Raw genomic sequence first — 17,333 nt, 5'->3', positions numbered from 1 at the left:
GCAGCAGTGCAGTGGAGCAGGACAAAAGGCAGCTTTGGAAGCTAGCTCAATTCATAAGAGTCCTCCAGTTTGTAGCAGTTCTGGGTTGCTCTTCCAGCAACTTCCAGCCAACAGAGGACAGTGCTGACTAAGCAGAGATGACCTGCAAATCCCTGCAAATTTTGCTATAACTGACCATTCTGCCAACAGGGAAAATCGCAGCAGGGCGAAGCCTGAGCTGAGTTTTCACCTACTGAGTTTACAGGCACAAACTGATAAAAAAAAATCCACAATGATCCATCACAATCTGCAGAGCAGGCATCACTGCAAGCCACATGGCTCTGCTCAAGCTGTGGTTCTGCAGTAACATCTGCCGGGACTGCGTCCAGGAGCCTCTCTGATCCCAGCCCCCTGGGAGTCACGTGTGTTGCAGAAGGCATTTCCACCATCTCAACTCAAATCCAGAGTGAACCCCTTTAGCTACATCACAATTACATTAACTTGCTAAGCGCCCAAGTACAAGTTCCAAGTAAAAATCCCTACCATTGACAAGCATTTCTAAAGATTAATGACATCTTACAACTTAACTGAATTATTCCCCTATTATCTACTAGAATAAATGGAAAGGGAGTGGAGTTTCTAAGTAAATGTAACACAATCGCCCTTTCCTGTTTTCTATGAACTTTCTCCTCCCCATCTTTTATCTACACAGCTAAGTACCAAAAACTTGCATCTGCTCTGCTAAGGAAGGAAGTTGGACCACATCTGGAGTGGTTATAGTGAAAGGTATTTAGTGGCTACAAAGAGAGAGAACATAGAGCATCTTAATAACCAAAGAAAGACTTCTCCAAGTAAAACATTTGTGCGTGTGGATAGCTTTTCCCCATCTTCTGCATCTCATTGCAAAGGGACTCGGAGGAGTGCAGGTAACTCAGCTCACTGAAACAGGCTCAGGTCTTGCTCTCTGACTCATGCCCTGATGTTTGTGCAGGTCGTTCCATTTGCTGCCGATGACCTGGGCACCTGCAGTGACAAACACCTGCGAGGCAGCCCAAGTCTGCTGATGCCCATGGAACAAATCTCTGCAAAATCAACTGCCACTCAGTGGCCTCGGGGGAGGCCTTTTCCCTGCCCCAACGGTTGAGTCAGACACCAGCGTTAACCTTTTCACAGCTCATCTGAATGAGCAAGGGCTGCTACGGTTCCATGTGGCAAATGCCAAGGGGATGGAGGTAAGAGGAGATGAAAGGGGCCCTGCCACCAGCACTGCCCACACATGGCTTTCTGCTGCAGTGCACAGAGCAGCGAGAGATCCTCTGCCGCAGGGATCACAGAGCCAGCGTGCCACTGCTGGAACGTGCAACCAAAGAGGCCACTCTGGGCTTGAACCTTGAAATTAAAGTACTCTTTATAAACCATCTTTTCCATTTCAAAAGATTTTTTTTAAACTAGGAGACAAATGTCAAACTTGACTCATCCTTTGTGAAACGCAGCCCTGAGATGGAGTGCTCTATTTTAAGAATCGCCACCTACCACAAGAGACTTGAAGGATGTGACTGCTTTCAAAACCTCTTCGTGATCTGCATGCGCCTCCTAGTGAAAGGAAAGGAAAAATCTCTGAGCCATGAGCAGTAACAGCCCAGAGAAGTGCAGAACTGCCCCAGGCACCCAGGGCTTCAGAAGAAGCAGGAGTCAGGCTGTAGACAATCAGGACAGCAGAAGGGGACAAGAATCCCCCTGGTCCCAGACTTGGCTTCCTCACCAACCTGTTCAGCTTAACTCAACCACATGCTGCTACTCTCCTGAAACCTTGTCCTGCTGGTCTAGGGCCCTACAGCATAAGCTCTTCACCATGCAGAGCTTGTGCCCAGCAGCCACACAAACCACCAGGAGCCCGGACAACGACAGAGATGTCCCTGTTGCTGTCAGAGGACGTCTGGTGCCACTTGCCCCTCAATCCTGGATGAGGGCCCAAGTCCTTCATGCTGGAACTGGTGCATCTTGCATGAAGGACTCAGGTGCAGAGCTGGCACTGCCTCCCACAGATCCCCCTCCCCACCCTCCATTGCTTTCCTATTTTTAAGCTGAACGTTTCCTATGCAGGTGTGACTGCCCTTTCCCTCCCAAGCAATTCCAAGGCATGGTGCTCAAGTGCTAGAGGAAGGTGCAGAGCCGCCTCATGTCCCCAGGGGCTGGCTCCTGCAGCACCAAGGGCCACGGCAGGCCCCACGCCGCCTACCTCCATGTGCCGCTCCAGCTCCTGCAGAAGCGTCACGTACTTGTCGAGCCGCATGAAGGGCTTGCTCAGGCTGGTGGTCAGGATGAGGATGCCTGGGTTGGCCGCACCCTGGCTCTCCATAAACTTCTCCAGCTCATCACTACAAAGAGAGACAAGCATGAGAGCTCGCCACTGCCGAGGGCTCTGCTCTGCTGCCTCCCACGCTCTCCCGATGAGCGATCCTGTTTTAAAAGCAGCTCAAAGCCCTGTCCAGGGACTGCCCAGCTGCAAACCTGACCGGCCAAGCAAGGAGCAGAGAGCTCAGGGCTGGGCAGGACCAAGGCTCCTTGGAGGCTGCAGAGGGTGATGTGCAGCAGCTGCTCCTGGCGCCTGCAGTGCCCGGGGCCACACTGGTGGCAACAGTCAGACCCCCAGCACAATGAGGTGGCACCTGGGCTGCAGGCCCTCGTGCTGCGCTGCAGGATGTCACAGCATGGAGCTGCTGGGGCACAGGGACCGCGCTGGGAGCAGCGAGGCCAGCGGCAGGCCTCACACAGCCCTGGGAAACGCGGCTCGCGCACGGCTGCACGTTGCCAAAACTGATTGTTTGCTTGAGTTAAGAAAAGGGCTCGGACTAATGAGCCGAATCAGTGAGTCATTTACAGGAGCCAGGCTTTTCATTAGGCTGAATTAAAGTTAGATTTCAGCAGGTGGGTAAATACATTGCAAGCTTCCATTACAGGAAGGGAAGAATTAAACAGTGTGGCTGCAGTCCTGGCTTTCCCATCTCCGTGGGAAGGACAGCTAAACTGCATTAGACATGACATAATTGTAGCTTTTCAGCTTAGCAGACTCTTTAGCATGACATTACCCAAATTCAGGTGTCTGCTCAGGCAGCACACATGAAAGGAAGATGCTATTACAGCAATGTACCAAACACCCCTGAGAACAACTGGCTTGTTGAACAGCAGCTCAAAATTATCAGAATTGGATAATTCCAGGAAATTTCTTAGCATCTTCCATTTGCAGAATGGAATGTGCTCCGTACCATAGTGCCATATGTAGGAAAACATACTCCCATCTGCAAGAATTTGAGCATTTCGGCATCAGGGCTGAAACAGCATCTGGGTCCTTAAGCAAGGAACAGTTGGAGGAGATGCTGCTGCACGGGCTGAGCGAGGCAAACAGGAGTTTCCTCTGTTTTACCCATTGTACGAGAGTCTTGCACATACAGACTGAACCTGTGAGCCCAGCTCTGAACACTGATGTCACAGATCTGTGAACAGCACAGCTCCATGAGCAGAATGAAGCTGCCAGAGCTGTCTTCACCATGCTGAAGCCGAGGGGCAAGAGACCAAAGCCCCAGGCCTCTTCCCAGCTGCAGGATCCCTGTTATCTCCACACCCTGTTGCCAAGATCCTGAACAAAAGCCACGATGGCCACATACCAACAACGTAAGTAACCTTTTAAAGGGGGAAACTCCATCCCAGGCTCCTTCTCCATCACCCACCTGTGCTGCGTGAGGACGCTGACTGCAGACGGGTGGTTCGCACAGTACGTCAGGTACAGGGAGCGGAACTGGGGCATCAGGTTCATGAAACAGCCTCCCACTCGCTGCTGGTTCTCAGGGAGCCTACGAGCACCAACACACCAACCATCACACCAAGGCTCTTGACTCGTCTCCCAGCCTCCCTGGCGGAGTATTATTACCTGTGGTAATTTCCTCTCTTTCCTCTGACAATCCCCACCGCCGTGCCCGTTAGATCTCCCACCCTGCCCATGTCTGTGTCTTCAGGCTTGTGGCACTTCTGCATCGTGTATTTCAGCAGACACCTTAGCAGCAGAAAGGGCAAATTCCTCCTGCTTTCCCTCCTGTCAAAGCACTACCTCCTGCCTTTCTTCCATCCTGTTATTTTCTTCTATAATACAACAAGCCTAAGACAGCAGCCAGGATGAATGTTAACGAGTGGGTCTTTCTATTATTTTTAGACACAGTCTAATAGCTTAACACCCCCAGTGCCATGGCAGGAGCTTACTTTGCAACTTCTTCCAAGGCTTGGTTCAGTGTTTGCTGAAATGCAGAGATTTCTTCCACATTTCCCAATAATGACGCGATGTCCACGGCACTGAGCCTAAAAGGGTAAAATCACAATTAGCATCAAAGAGATGCTGTGAGCAGACCTTTCAGGAGGATCCTCACAGCACCTGTGAGCTGTCCTTTCAAAAGGGCCCAGAAATTTCTGTTTCCCCCAGACACACCACTGAACACGATAAAACACCAAAATCCATGATCTGTGAGCTACAGAGCACAACCTCCCGCAGAAGATGTCTGCTGTCAAGGATTAACTTAATTGGATTTTAATCACACTAATCTTCCCAGATATTTAGCTGTCTAATAGGCACAGACAGATGGGATTTCTTAAAGAGGTGGGCAGGGAGATGTGTGCACAGACACAGGGACAGCTTTGTCTTCACAGATTCATGCCGTGGGTTTTCCTATGCGAGGAGGCTCTAATGCGGCCCCTCATTAGAGGCTGTTCTGTTCCACGTGTAACGCTGTTTTTTGCCTAGGCGAAGGCAATGCCCTCACTCCTGTCACCCTCAGAGCCCAACGCCTCACTGTCACTGCCTCGCAATCCGCACGCAAGCGATTTGCTGCCTGCGGGGCAGCTAGGCTGAGAGGAGGAGAATTTTCCATAGTGGAAGATATCTCATGTGAAGATTTGGGGAAGGAAGGACAGATTCAAGCTGACAGGCCTTAAGACGTGGCTGTCCCTTCTCTCCAGGGTGGCGGATGTCTGAACATCTGCCTGCGCCCGCGATGCCCTGGGGCTCCTGCCCCAGCACTGCCGCAGGCTGCACGGCCAGGGCTGTCACACTGGGCACCTCTGGGACAGACAACTGCAAAGCTGAGGTGAAAGCACGGTGAAAAGCTCCTGCACTGAGTATTCTGGACATACTGACTCTCCCGGTGCACTTCTGTGGATATGCAGACTATCATCATCTGGGGGAAGCAGGATGCAATCCCATGGACGTGACTGGGTGCGTGCTGGCTCCCAAGCACGCTCGTGAGCACTGATGGAAAACATAATGACCTAGTGCCATGGGGAAACCTAGACAAAGGCACTCGGTTGTCCAAATGCCTGCTCTGCTCCAAGGGGAATGGCAGCATGCTCTTTCTGAACAAGGGGACACTTTAAGCAGATCACAATACAGGCGGGGAGAGAGGGGACTCTTTTCTTGCTCAGCAGCAGTACAGACCAAGCGAGCAGCAAGCTAACCAGAGAGCAAAAACCTCCTGGCTGGCTCACTGAAGAGATGACTGTGCGATGCCACTTGGGGCTGAGAAGTCACGACAAGACACATTAGGAGGGAAGAAGCCATGCAAGGCACGCCACCAGGAAACATGCATGCCAGGACAGTCACAGATGAGCTTGCAGATGAATCGTAACAGCCAGCAATCTAGCTAAAAGAAATGCCCATCTCGAACACAGCTGAATGCCTGCACGACCACTGAGGAATAGGGAAGAGCAGAAACCTGCACAGAGTCTTTTTTCTTGTTCACAGAGAAGTTCTAAGGCTTTACAAGAGCAGTAACAGGTCCTAAACATTTAAAGGTGGAAAAGTAATGAACTATGGTCAATTTACAGGGTTCTGTCCATCTCAGATGTCCTTATATCTTACTTATCATAAGACTGGAGGGGTCTTAAGTAAGTTCCCAGAAGTGACTGGAGTTCCTTCGCATAATCTCGTTCTGTTTCCAGAATATTTTGCAACACCTAGGGTAAGAGACAGAGCACCGAGTAGATCTTAGTACTAGTGACTAGTTACAGGAATATGACATCAGCTTCCAAGAACGGGGCAACCACGGAAACGTACGTTAACAAATGTAAATGCATTTATGGACTTAACGCAGAACCCAGAATGCTCAGAAAAGCCCTAGGGATCCAATTTATGGACTTCACTTTGCAAACCAGGGGAGTCCTAGAAAACGGGTGTTAAGGGCTGCTCCTTCTTCTCCGGCAAAGCATGAAGACAATGTGAATTCAGATTCGAGGTTTGTATTTGACCACCAAAAGGTTCATGCCTAACCCTGCATGCGTAACTAGCTGCCAAGGAATGCAAACAAATGACCTGTGCATGCATCCCGGGACCGCCGTCTGCGCGGAGGCAGGCAACCATTTAAATGCAACAGTAGCCAGAACGAAGACGGCTCCTGTGACGGCTCAAGCCAGAGCACAGCTCACTTGCCACTTTGAGGAAGTGCTGAGTCCAGTTTGGTCCTGCTAATCCAGCTCAGCAGCGAGGTCATCTCCAGCAACAGGGTAGCTGAACCCACTGCCTTTGAGGTCTCGAGTTTCACACTATTGATGGGGCTTTGGAGACAGTGGAGGCGGTTCCCAACTTTCTGGGCACGTTGTTCCCACTTTGCTTTCTTTCAAAACATATTCTGACATGCTGATGAACACGTTTCACCTCTGGAGCTGAGAGCCAGGCATGTTTCTGCAGGCATTTTAGCTCTCTTGCACCAAACAGGCTTACTCTAAGCTGGACACAGCAGGAAGGCACCTGCCCCGCTTTGCCAGACGTTACTGCTCCTGAAGCAGGGGGGTAGATGTTCCTCTAGCCCTCCTGCTGCTGCAGGTCGGAGCCTGGCATGTTGACCTGCTCCAGAAGGAGCCCCAGTGAAGAGCTCAGGCTGTGACCTGCAGCAGAAGCCCCTTCTCCAAGGGCTGTAACTCCTGGCAAAGCACGGGGTAGACAGCTCGGGGTGCAACAGCTCCAGTCCCCACGGCTAAAGCAAAGGAGGGGATCGTGGCCCAGAGCTCTGTTTTGGCTTGCTTTGCTCTGTGACACAATTCATTAACTCCCCATCTTTATCAGAGGAAGATAACTGACATTCAAAGGAAAAGACTGGAACGGAAACATAATGACTTGTTCTCCAACACTGATCTCAAAACTGCTGCGTTCTCAGTTGTCTACTTCAAGCTCTCCTTTAGACATCTTGCAGCATCTTCCATTTGGGGTTTATCATATTGACAACCCGGTAAGTACCCCGAGTCAAGGAAATGGCAACAGCTGCATTTAAATACAGAGTCACATTCCCGATTGTTACAAATTGCTTTAGTGATTTCTAAGGGAAGGAGCCAGTTCAGAAGATTAATAACATGCTACTTATTAAAATGTATGATCAGCGCTTTAAAACTTACCACAGGGTAATAATTCTTCGTCAGCTGAGTGCTTTCAAGTCCTTTTAATGCTTTGGGAGAGAGTGGTTTATCTGTACAAAGAAATACATCAATAAATCATATTGCAGAACCCCCATTATCCTACAGGAAAGTCGCCGCTGTAGCGTGTCCACCAGACTGAAGGGAAAAAAAAAAACCACACAGAAAAACCCTCCACCTCTGTAAACACAGAAGTTCAACTGCAGGGCTTGTGTGTCTGCTTTTCCAGAATTGGGAGCAAACTGAGGGCATAAACGACACGGGCACCAGCCCACGTCCAATGTGCTATACAAGGGCTTTTGCTCCAGGCAGCTCGCAGGTATTTATCATTCCTCCAGACTCACTCGGGTCCGTGGTGCAAGGCCCTGCATGCAGGTCCTGAACACAGGAACCCAGCTCCTGACCCTGAACACAGCTCGCACTCTGCGGGCAAGGGGTCTGCATGGAAGGAGCCCCAAAGTCGCCACACAGGGCAACCAGGCACCTCTTCTGCCCTGCATTCGCGCTACGGCTGCTGGAAGGCAATTACTTACACACCGATAGCAGGGGAGAAGCTGAAGTTGATAAATTTAGCCCCTGGCAACCACAGCTTGATGGATTTTCTAATTCTTGCCCTTGTGGAGCTTCCTGTGGCTTCCTTCCCCCTCGGAGGGGAGGCTCCGGAGGGCAGCGATGTGGTGGGACGGGGACGTGGGAGCAGCAGAATGGGAATGCTGGAATGCTACATGGGGACACAGTCCCCTGTCCATCCCGCAGCAAGCGGACACTGTTTGCTGGCTTTTCACCCTGGAGGAATGAACCCTCCTGTCACATGAGGTGGCAGGAAGAGCGCTGGTCACGCAGCCTCGGTACTGGAGGGCACAGGGCTTTGGAGATGCAAAAATCCAGTGGGTGCCCACCAGGAGCAGTGGGAGAAGCATCCTCTGCTTCCCCAAGGCGCTGCCGTTTCGCGAACACCCACCTGACTCGCCCCATGGGAGCAGCGTTTTCAAGACGCTTCCCCTCTCCACTCGCTGACTTAGTCACTGAGGGGCTGTGCCAAATGAGCCTTCCAACTGCGCGCGACATCCGGCTCAGACATCATTTCCCAGAGGAAAACAGTGGGAGATGAGATAGTCTAACAATGATTTTCCTTTTCATTTAGGTTGAAATAAAACCTGGCCTAATTCCGCATGATCCCTCATTAATTTTATTCTCCCCTGTTTTGCTTTTTTGCTTCCAAGCATGGAAGCAAGAGTTGTGAATTCCGCATTCGCTTTGCAGAGCACTCCCAACGCCTCGCAGCGTTGGAAGACTGGGCGATCCTGACCCATAAGCAAGCACCTGGCACGCAAGGGTTCTCTGTTGAGTGCAAACGCTCCAGGCAAATGAGGAGATTAAAGCTGGATGTTTTAAAAAACAGCTTTACTACCCCTCAGTGGTCTGAGAAACCCAGCTGGGTGAGTGGTTTGAGTGGATGTGGCCACCACAGGGCAGGTAGCCAGGGGAATCACCCACATCATCACCACTGCACCTCTGGTTAAAAGCATCTCTCAAAATGCTACAAAAGCTTGAGACAAAAGTGCAATGAAGGCAAATGTCTTCAGACCCATCGCTCCCTCCCTCTTCTTTTCTCAACAGTGCCTGCAGCTTCACAGCAGAAGATGCATCTGGAGGGAAAATGCACTCTGTGAAATCAACCATAGCTACACAAGAAAACAGGGAATTGTTCCCTATGGCCATATAGTTTTTGTTGGCTTATTCGTGGAGATCACAAGCATTCATTCTGCCACTGCCAGAAATGGCAGGACCAGAGCCAAAAAACAGCCCACAAAGGCCTTAAACAAAAGGTAATTCTGTGCTTAGCAGCTGGAAAGATGCGATAGTTCCCCACGACAAAGGGCAGGCCCACAAAGCCATCTCCATCCGTGTTCCCAGTGCCGGGAGCTGCCCCTGCTCCCGCACGGTGCTCCTGTCTGGACACAGCATCAGACACGCAGCGCTGCGGAACAGGGAGAGCTCCCAAACAAGCCATGCGAAAGGAGACGCTTCCTCCTTCTGGTCCCATTCATGCTTCCATTTACACTCTTGCTTTGAGCACACTAACAGTCCTTAATAAATAGCAGCAATTTCCCAAAGGCATCAGGATCTGCTCTGCATTATACTGCTGTCATTCTATCAGCCCTCGAAGGCAATTTGCTTACCGGAGGATTTGATTTCTCTGACGTAGTTGCTTGGGAACCAGCCTGTTTTTCCATTGAGCGTCCCTTCCCACCAGCCCCCTTCTTCAACTCGGGTAACATAAATAATGTCTCCTTTGTTAACAGAGAGCTCATCCTCGTTGGTCTGCTTAAAATTGAACCTGGCCTTTACCACCAGCTGATGACTGCCATTCTCGGTCATCTCCTATGGAAAGGAACATGGAAAACATTAGCAAAGAACCCAAAAGGTAAAGCAGAAGCACATGGACCAGCCACTGTTGTTACAGCTGGCTTTTCAGTATTGCATTTTTTAACATCAATAGCATTCTTGTTCTTGTTTAAGCACTCCCATGAGAGGTTCACAAGGTCCCTCCCAAATATTAAGTTTCATAGTGCACTGGAAGGCAGATTAGCATGGTGCTCCTCATCTCAGAGAGGATCACCAAAGCTTGGAGAAGCTGTGAGACAACCTCTCTGGCTGTCTGGAGCTGGAGCACCAAAGCCACGATGGAGCCAAGGGCAGAACACAAGTCATTTTGGCAGGTTTGGCCAACAGGCACCACTTGCACCCCTCAAACCCTTGATTAGATTTTAAATAAAGGTTACCACAGGCTTGGACTGTCTCCTTAACACCCGTGCAGACCGTGAAGCTGTGCCGTTGGAGTTAGCGTGGGGATCTTCAGCTGCGGAGCTACGGGATGATAGCTGAGAGCATGGTCTTGTTGACGGCTGATCTGGTGAGGTAAAAACAAAGCCTGTGCTTTACCCCACTGTCCACGTTCAGTGGACTCAAAGGACACTCAGACAACACAAGGGCTGAAGGAGCATCTAACAGAGCAACAGAGCCGGTGCATCTCCCACGCGGGCAGCCCTCACGGGCAGTGAGGATGGTTGTGCAGAGCTGGCTGTTTTGCCGGCTCTCCCACAGTGGAATAAGCTGAACTGCACCTCAAGGACCCCTGGGTTATTCCAGTCCTACAGCCACTGAGCCGGTGGCAGTATTTTTCTGGAAATCCACCCCAAAACAGCTGAGAACCAGGGGGAACTAGCCCCTCAATGCCACCGGGACCCAGGCTAGCTCTGCTGGAGCTGTTTCACAAGTTAGCTCCCACGGGAGCATGCCAGGTCACCTCTGCAGCTGGTGGAGCTTCCTGGCAGCGCGGGAAGGGCGCTGAGCAGCTGCCCAACACACCCGCTTCCCTATTTAGACCAGTCCTCCAGGCTCATTATACAGCTGGAAAAGGCAAGGCACAATTTTGATTGCTGCTCGTGGACCGCTGCCATTAACCATGCGAGTAAAGGGTGCAGATTACGCGGAGGAAGGACAAGAGCGTCACCCTCAGAGAGTGGCAGCTCACAGCACGGACCCAACCTCCCCAGGCCCTCGAGGAGCCGCTGCCCTCATAGAGTCAATGCTCCCTGCCCTGCAGGCCAGGCCCTGGGCCTGACCCCACACGCCTGGTGCTGGAGACGATGACGACGCTCTGACACACATTTCTGCTTCACAATCAGCGATGTGTGTCTATGTTGCTACTGAAAAACTTGCTGGATGGTAAAAAAAAAACTTCCTGGCCACAACTGCCTTGAGCTGAGACCGTATCGGGGCCTCAGCACAAAAAGCAGCATCAGCTGCTACAGGACCTCCGGCCACTCACCCCAGAAATCTGCTTGGATGCTGCGTCCTCTGCTACTGCCTCTCATGTCACACTGCGGAAAAGCAATCGGATCATCCCCATTCCTCTGTGCCATCATGCACAAACAAAGCAAAGGCGACTATTATCACTTCAGTAAACTGTCAAGTGTGGTTAGAGATCTTCTCTGTGTCTTCTTTTGCAGTTCAAGAACATTTCTGTGTTGCCAAGAACTTGCTTTCTGTCTGTGCAGCAGACCCAGTCTGCCCACGAACCACCCACAGAAGCCTGGGGAGGGCAGACCCCTGTCCACTGGCTTCAGTAGTCTGGGAGTGCAGCTCCCCTGTAAAACACAGGGTCCTTCTGTGGAAGCTTTGCACCAGGACAAGGCGATGAAGCTCCCTCCGGAGGGGCCACCGCCGTGTGTGTGCAGCAACTAGCAAGCACAGCCTGCTGCGTGCCCGATATCCTCCAGTCTCAGCACCAAGATGGAATAAACATCCCAAAAGGGAAGTTTGGTGGGAGTTGCAGGAACTCAGCCAGGCCCTTTCTTCTCCCCAGAGGATGGCTGCTTAAACAGAAAAACATCTGGGCCTTGCACTGGACGAGGAGCGCCACAAAGCGCAGCTCCTTGGGAGGGGGCTGCCTCTTGCTCTGCCCTCTCCAACGCCTCGCACGAGGACAGACCAGGTCCCTGCTGCCTTCCAACCCAGCCGCCGCCCCTGCCCGTGTGCCCAGAGGGGACGGCACTCACGCCAAGTCACCGAGTCACTTGGGTCTCTCGCCCGGCGACCGCGCAGCAGAGTCTCCGCTCTCTGAACCGCAGCAGCAAGAGCAAAACCACTGTGCAAAAAGCGCAGAAATCCCACTTTGCAAACACATTTTTTTCCCTCTGAAGCATCCTGCTATTTGAGCAGGAGTGGTTTCAGCTGTTCCCAGCGCCTCGCAGGCCAGGAGGGGTGGACAGCTGCCAGTTTGAGACGTTCTTCCCTCGATTTGCTCTAAAAAGGGAGGGCGTAAACCGCGAGTCTAGACTTCGCCGCTTATTCCAGCAGTGAGCAACAGCCCCACGGAAATGACTTGGTTACTGTAGATTTGATGCTTCTCCCCACCCCTCCCTATCTCCCAGAGCTTTTATAAATATCCGCAGCAACCTAGAAACAAATGTAAAACTGCCTTTGACAGTTTGGCAGGGAAGCATATCATTTATATTGCATCATGACAGCGCCCTATTTTATGCCTGGTCCAGCAAAGAAGGCTGCTGCCATATGTTGTTTCAACTATGGTTAAAATAGCTGGGTTTTCTGTTCACATTCTTACAGTATTTGAGGCAGACCAGCCCAGCCTCATCCACGGTGGCTGCGCTTCCTCTCCTGCGGATAAAAGCACCGAGTTCTGTATTGCTGGTGGTTGACAGACAGCTGCTGAGTTTATATATTAGAAAAGATGCTCCCAGTTATTTGCATAACAGGATCCGTGAAGACACAAGGACTTGGGCTTCAAATGGATGCTCAGAAAGACACTGTCACCTCACTTCCTAAGCTGTCACCTACTTGTCTGCCTCCCACGAGGGCCTCGGGATGCCATGGTGCCAGAGGCAGGGGCTGTGGGATATGGGATACGATGCTGGAAGCAGCTGGAAACAGAGAGTTAGTGCAGCGGCAAAGGGATCCCGGCGGGAAAGGAGCAGCTCATTCCCAGGTACCTCCAGGACCAGCTTCCCTTCCCAGTGCTGCTCCCCCAGCTCGGGTGGTCCTGCTCCGGGCACAGGCGGAGAAGGGGAGAGTAGGAGGTTTGATCCCGACAGTGCCTTCGGCCTCTCCGTCGGGAGGGACCATCCGGGCCGGCTGCAGCTGTGGTTTGTAGGGCAGAGGCTCCTGCTCCTCAGGAACTTGGCCAAGCCACCGAAAAGGCAAGCGCTCCAGACATGCAGTGTTTTCACCCTGTACTTTCCCCAAGGGTGCTCGCTGTCTGAGCGGCTAATTATATCGCAGGCACTGCGCTTTTTAACATTTAAACAGAGCAAGCATATGTTTAAGCAGATGTTTGCCATGAAACCGGGAGGATCCCAGTTTTCCTATAGCCCCTGCGGTAACGTGTGATAGAAACTATGGCACAGCAAAGCTGTGTCTTGAGCTGAGAAACACAGACCTGTGCAGGAAACAGCCCCGGGGAGTCTGCAGCAACGGCACGGCGGCCTGGCCGTCCCATCGCCTCCTATCCCTTCCGCTTCCAGGAAAATGGAGCTAACACCATAATTACATCGTTTGCAACGGCTGGCTAGGGAATCTGCATTTTACATCCCCATCGCACTGAAATTCAAGTATCTTCTGAATCGGGTCACTGGAAATTGTCATTTAATGGAGCAGTGAGAGGCTTCAAGAAGAGGTGCCTGGTCTAAAATCCCAGCATGGACTTCTCAGGTCTACGAATCTGCGTTTCTTTACAGCAGAATTCAGCAACTCTCATGCGTGTCTGCATACACATGGGTACATAATATATATATATGCTGTTTGCATTTATGTAATGCAAAATACAGGATTCATATATACAAATATATGTACACATCCACGCACAAATGTGTGTGAGGTGATACAAAACAGCAGAATAGAAAAGAGAAAAAAAAGGGAAGGGGATTCATTTCCAGTAATAAGATTAATTGAACAGCTGAGCAGCTTTCTGCCAGCAGAATAGAATCCAAAAGCAAAAGCTAACTAAAAAAACAAAGAATTGAAATGACTGAGAAAACAGCTACAAATCAAAAAGAGGAAAAATGCAGTAAGCAATGGAGGATCTTTCCTATGGGGGAAAAAAAAAGGGGGGGTGTGTTTGAGGGAGGCAGGGGTGACTTCTACTTTTAATCTCCAAAAATGCCGTTTACAGCAGCTCTGATCCCGATCTTGAATTGTGGATAACACAGGACTCTTCACATAAATCCGCCTATATGACGGGGATCCTAAATGCTACCCCCACCACACTTGTTTCAGATGAACGTGGACCTCCTCGGTCCCCCATTCAAGACACCCCAGTCCTGGCAAGCCTTCCCAGAACACTACATCGCTGTGATTTCCTCAGGCCAGCACAAAAGCAGGGAACTCTCTATAAAAATACACAAAATCTCATCAAGCTCCCTATCGACTTCTCCCCTTCAGAGCCCATTTCACTGAACACGAGCACAGAGCAAGATGTACAGTAGAGCTACATGTTTAGCAAAGGGGAAAATCAAAGGACAGGGCTGCTGTGCTTTGCTTTGGCAGCCTGCTCCGCACGACGCGGAGCGGGACAAGTCACCAGCAGCAACTGTCAGCATTTGATTCCCAATTACGCGAGTCCGGCTCCGCAGCGCAAGGGAGAGGGAAGGAAGAAATATCAATACAATTGCCGGAGCATCTGCCGGCTATGGGTGTTTTGACATGCAGTAGATTTCACACAGATGGACCTATTTTTCTGTTCTGCTTTAAAAGGTACTATTTAAAATCAGATATTAGCATCTGGGGAGGTGCATGCTCATCTATATGCAGGCTCCTTGGCGATGATCTACTTTGAGGTTCCTTAATATTATCAAAACTGTCCTGAGGTCCTTTAGTGTAAAGCGGTAAATCAGCTTTGTCAAGCACACACAGCTTTGAAATATCACATTTAAAACCAAAAGTGGTAAGAACATGAAATGCTGGTTTTGCAGGAAACAGCATTGGCAGGACAACTAGCCAAGCCTACACAAAATCATTATAAACTATGAATTATCAAAACCAAAACAGTTTACATAAGAGACAGCATTTGAAAAGATGACAGAAAAAATCCTTTTTCTTACCTTCAGTAGCTTTATTTATAGCTGTTAGCGTACTCAGGACCTTGGAGAACTGTTCTCCTGTGTACAAATCATGTGGCTCAAACAGCTGTGAAAGAGGAATGTGGTCAGTTCAGCATGAAACAACTCACGATGGTCGTCCGAGCAGCCCACGGTGGCACCGAGTGACAGTGATGATTAAATAGCCCCTACGTCTCTGCAGGGACAGGACATTCGCTCAGGGCGGACGAGCCCAGTTTCCTTCTGAGCGGGCGAATTCCTGGGGTGCAGGGGCCACCCGGAGCGGGATGGACAGCGGGATGTGAAATCAGTGCTGGCTGCACAGAGGGGTCAGATCCTGGTCCTCTGAATCACCGAGAAGGTTCTTGCTGGCCTTGAGGGAAGGAAGCTATTTTTGTTATCTAAAGCCACAGAGACTAGGGCTGTGTACGCATGTGTGTGCACATATATACATAGGGATGTATGCAGATATATTTTAAAGCAAAATAAATGCACAGGATTTTCAGCTATTGCAGTATGACAAACGTAGTGCATTTTCACATTGTTGCAGAAAAGGCTATTTTATGTGCAAAGAAAAACCTATTCTAAAGAATTTTTTGCTAATGAGTGGGAAATAAGAATAAGACATAATTTATGCATCATAAATTATCCCTTCTTTTACACCTCAATTGAGTAGCACAGATGAGGGGCAGCAGAGTTCCCAAAGCACTGCAATCCCCTCCACCACGCGAGAAATACCCTGGAGTTCAGAAAGCCCCTGCAATGCAAATCCTTTCCTGAACGGAGCAGAGAGAAGTAACACACAAATAAAAGCTTGTGCTGTCGGTACAACCACCAAAAAACTTGCTTTAACACAAGGCACCATCTGCTCATCCACAAACGCACATTGTCTTGCAGATGGAGACCAGGGATCTGCAGATCCGGGGAAGAGGGAAGATGACTTAAAAGTGCTCCCGTCGGATACTATCTGCTTACAGATTCTTCCAGCAGACTGGAGAGCGTATCCGCCTAAATTGGCACAGAGCATTCATTATCTTAAAGGCAGCTCTGCCCGTTTGGATGTCCCTCGCTGCCTCGGGTTCCAGGTACAGCTTGGGCAGACGGCGCTTAGGATGGGACCGGCTCTTTGGCACCCGGGGTGCCGCGGGGTCCTCCTCTCCGTGCGGCCACGTGCACCATGCCCAGGCTGCTCTTCGGGGTCAGTATTTCTGCACCTGGACTCATACGCTCATTAGCAGCAACGAGACTTCACCCCGTGAGAGCTACCATGGGCAGCTGCCGCGGCTCCCGCTCCAACATAGCACCTATGGAACCAGCAGCCGGTGCATCAATGCGCAGCGCTCCGGAGGCTCCGCTCCCGCTGAGGCTCTGCGCATTCCGGGGATGCCCCTGCCTGGCCAGGCTCTTCCCAGCGGATCCGCTGGTGGTCACCTGCACCCAACCACGCAGCCCTGAGCACTTCAGCCCCTTCTCCCTCCTTGCAATTACAATTAAGCACAGCTGAAGCTGGTAGCTTTAAGCAGCCACCTTGCAGCTGTGGTTTCTCAGGAAGAAAAATCCCTCATCTTTTAATGCACAAAATAAGCTTGGATTCATCAGGGTGGGAGAGCCCAGAGGGAAATGGTGGCAGGAGAGGTGCAAAGGAAATCCCAGCACAAGACAACTGACTTTCAGCGCTTTCTTTACAGATAAATTGTCTGGAATAGCTGCTGTGGAACAACACGTCTGTATGGAAAACTATTCCGAATCACCTACTGTTCCTTAAAAACTTCACACTCTATTGCAGAATAAACCCATCATAGAGAAGAGTCCTCATTTATGAGCTAAATAAGGCTTTTCCACCCCCTCAGTGCATTGCATGCAAAAATTCCAGTGTTAGTCAGAAAACAAGCTGCAAAGCTAGAAGGAAAACAGGGAAGAGGATTTCACTACTAGCCCATGGAGGAAATGAGGTACAGGAATACAACTCTCAACCCCCCGGTTGTCCTTTGAGGAACTCAGACAAACTGCCTTTTCCTTCTCCCCTTCACTCAGACGGAGGGATCGCCGCTTCCCTAGCGGACACTCCCGTGCGGGGCAGCATCAGGACAGGGATAACCCCGCTCCGGGCGGCACTGCGGAGCCAGCGCGGCCGGGCAGGGAGCGCGGGCACCCACGGCCAGGGAGCGACACCTCCGTGGTCGGGACATGCGAGAGGCGCGCGGGAGGCTGCGGATCCTGCCCGGGGACACGCGTGGGGTCGGGCGGGGCCGGCCGGGGAGCGCGCGGCGGGGCCGGTGCTCGCGGCGG

General features: G+C 51.0%; 1 protein-coding gene across 1 annotated transcript in view; it reads right to left on the bottom strand.

Annotated features, from left to right (window-relative positions):
- Nucleotides 1-17,333, bottom strand: part of ARHGEF6 (Rac/Cdc42 guanine nucleotide exchange factor 6) — a 32,816-nt gene that overhangs the window by 10,951 nt on the left and 4,532 nt on the right. The window contains exons 3-11 of the mRNA XM_026035951.1: nt 15,048-15,132; nt 10,212-10,339; nt 9,609-9,810; nt 7,408-7,478; nt 5,882-5,976; nt 4,234-4,329; nt 3,708-3,830; nt 2,219-2,357; nt 1,513-1,572 (exon numbers count right to left, since the gene is read on the bottom strand). Of these exons, the coding sequence (XP_025891736.1) occupies nt 1,513-1,572; nt 2,219-2,357; nt 3,708-3,830; nt 4,234-4,329; nt 5,882-5,976; nt 7,408-7,478; nt 9,609-9,810; nt 10,212-10,339; nt 15,048-15,132 (999 nt within the window). The remainder of the gene's footprint in view (nt 1-1,512; nt 1,573-2,218; nt 2,358-3,707; nt 3,831-4,233; nt 4,330-5,881; nt 5,977-7,407; nt 7,479-9,608; nt 9,811-10,211; nt 10,340-15,047; nt 15,133-17,333) is intronic.

This window comes from Nothoprocta perdicaria, unplaced genomic scaffold, assembly GCF_003342845.1.
Source record: "Nothoprocta perdicaria isolate Ctin4 unplaced genomic scaffold, notPer1 scaffold_17, whole genome shotgun sequence".
NCBI classification, from domain to species: domain Eukaryota; kingdom Metazoa; phylum Chordata; class Aves; order Tinamiformes; family Tinamidae; genus Nothoprocta; species Nothoprocta perdicaria.
The sequence above is the reverse complement of the archived record's forward strand: the minus strand, read 5'-3'. Positions and strand labels throughout refer to the sequence as shown.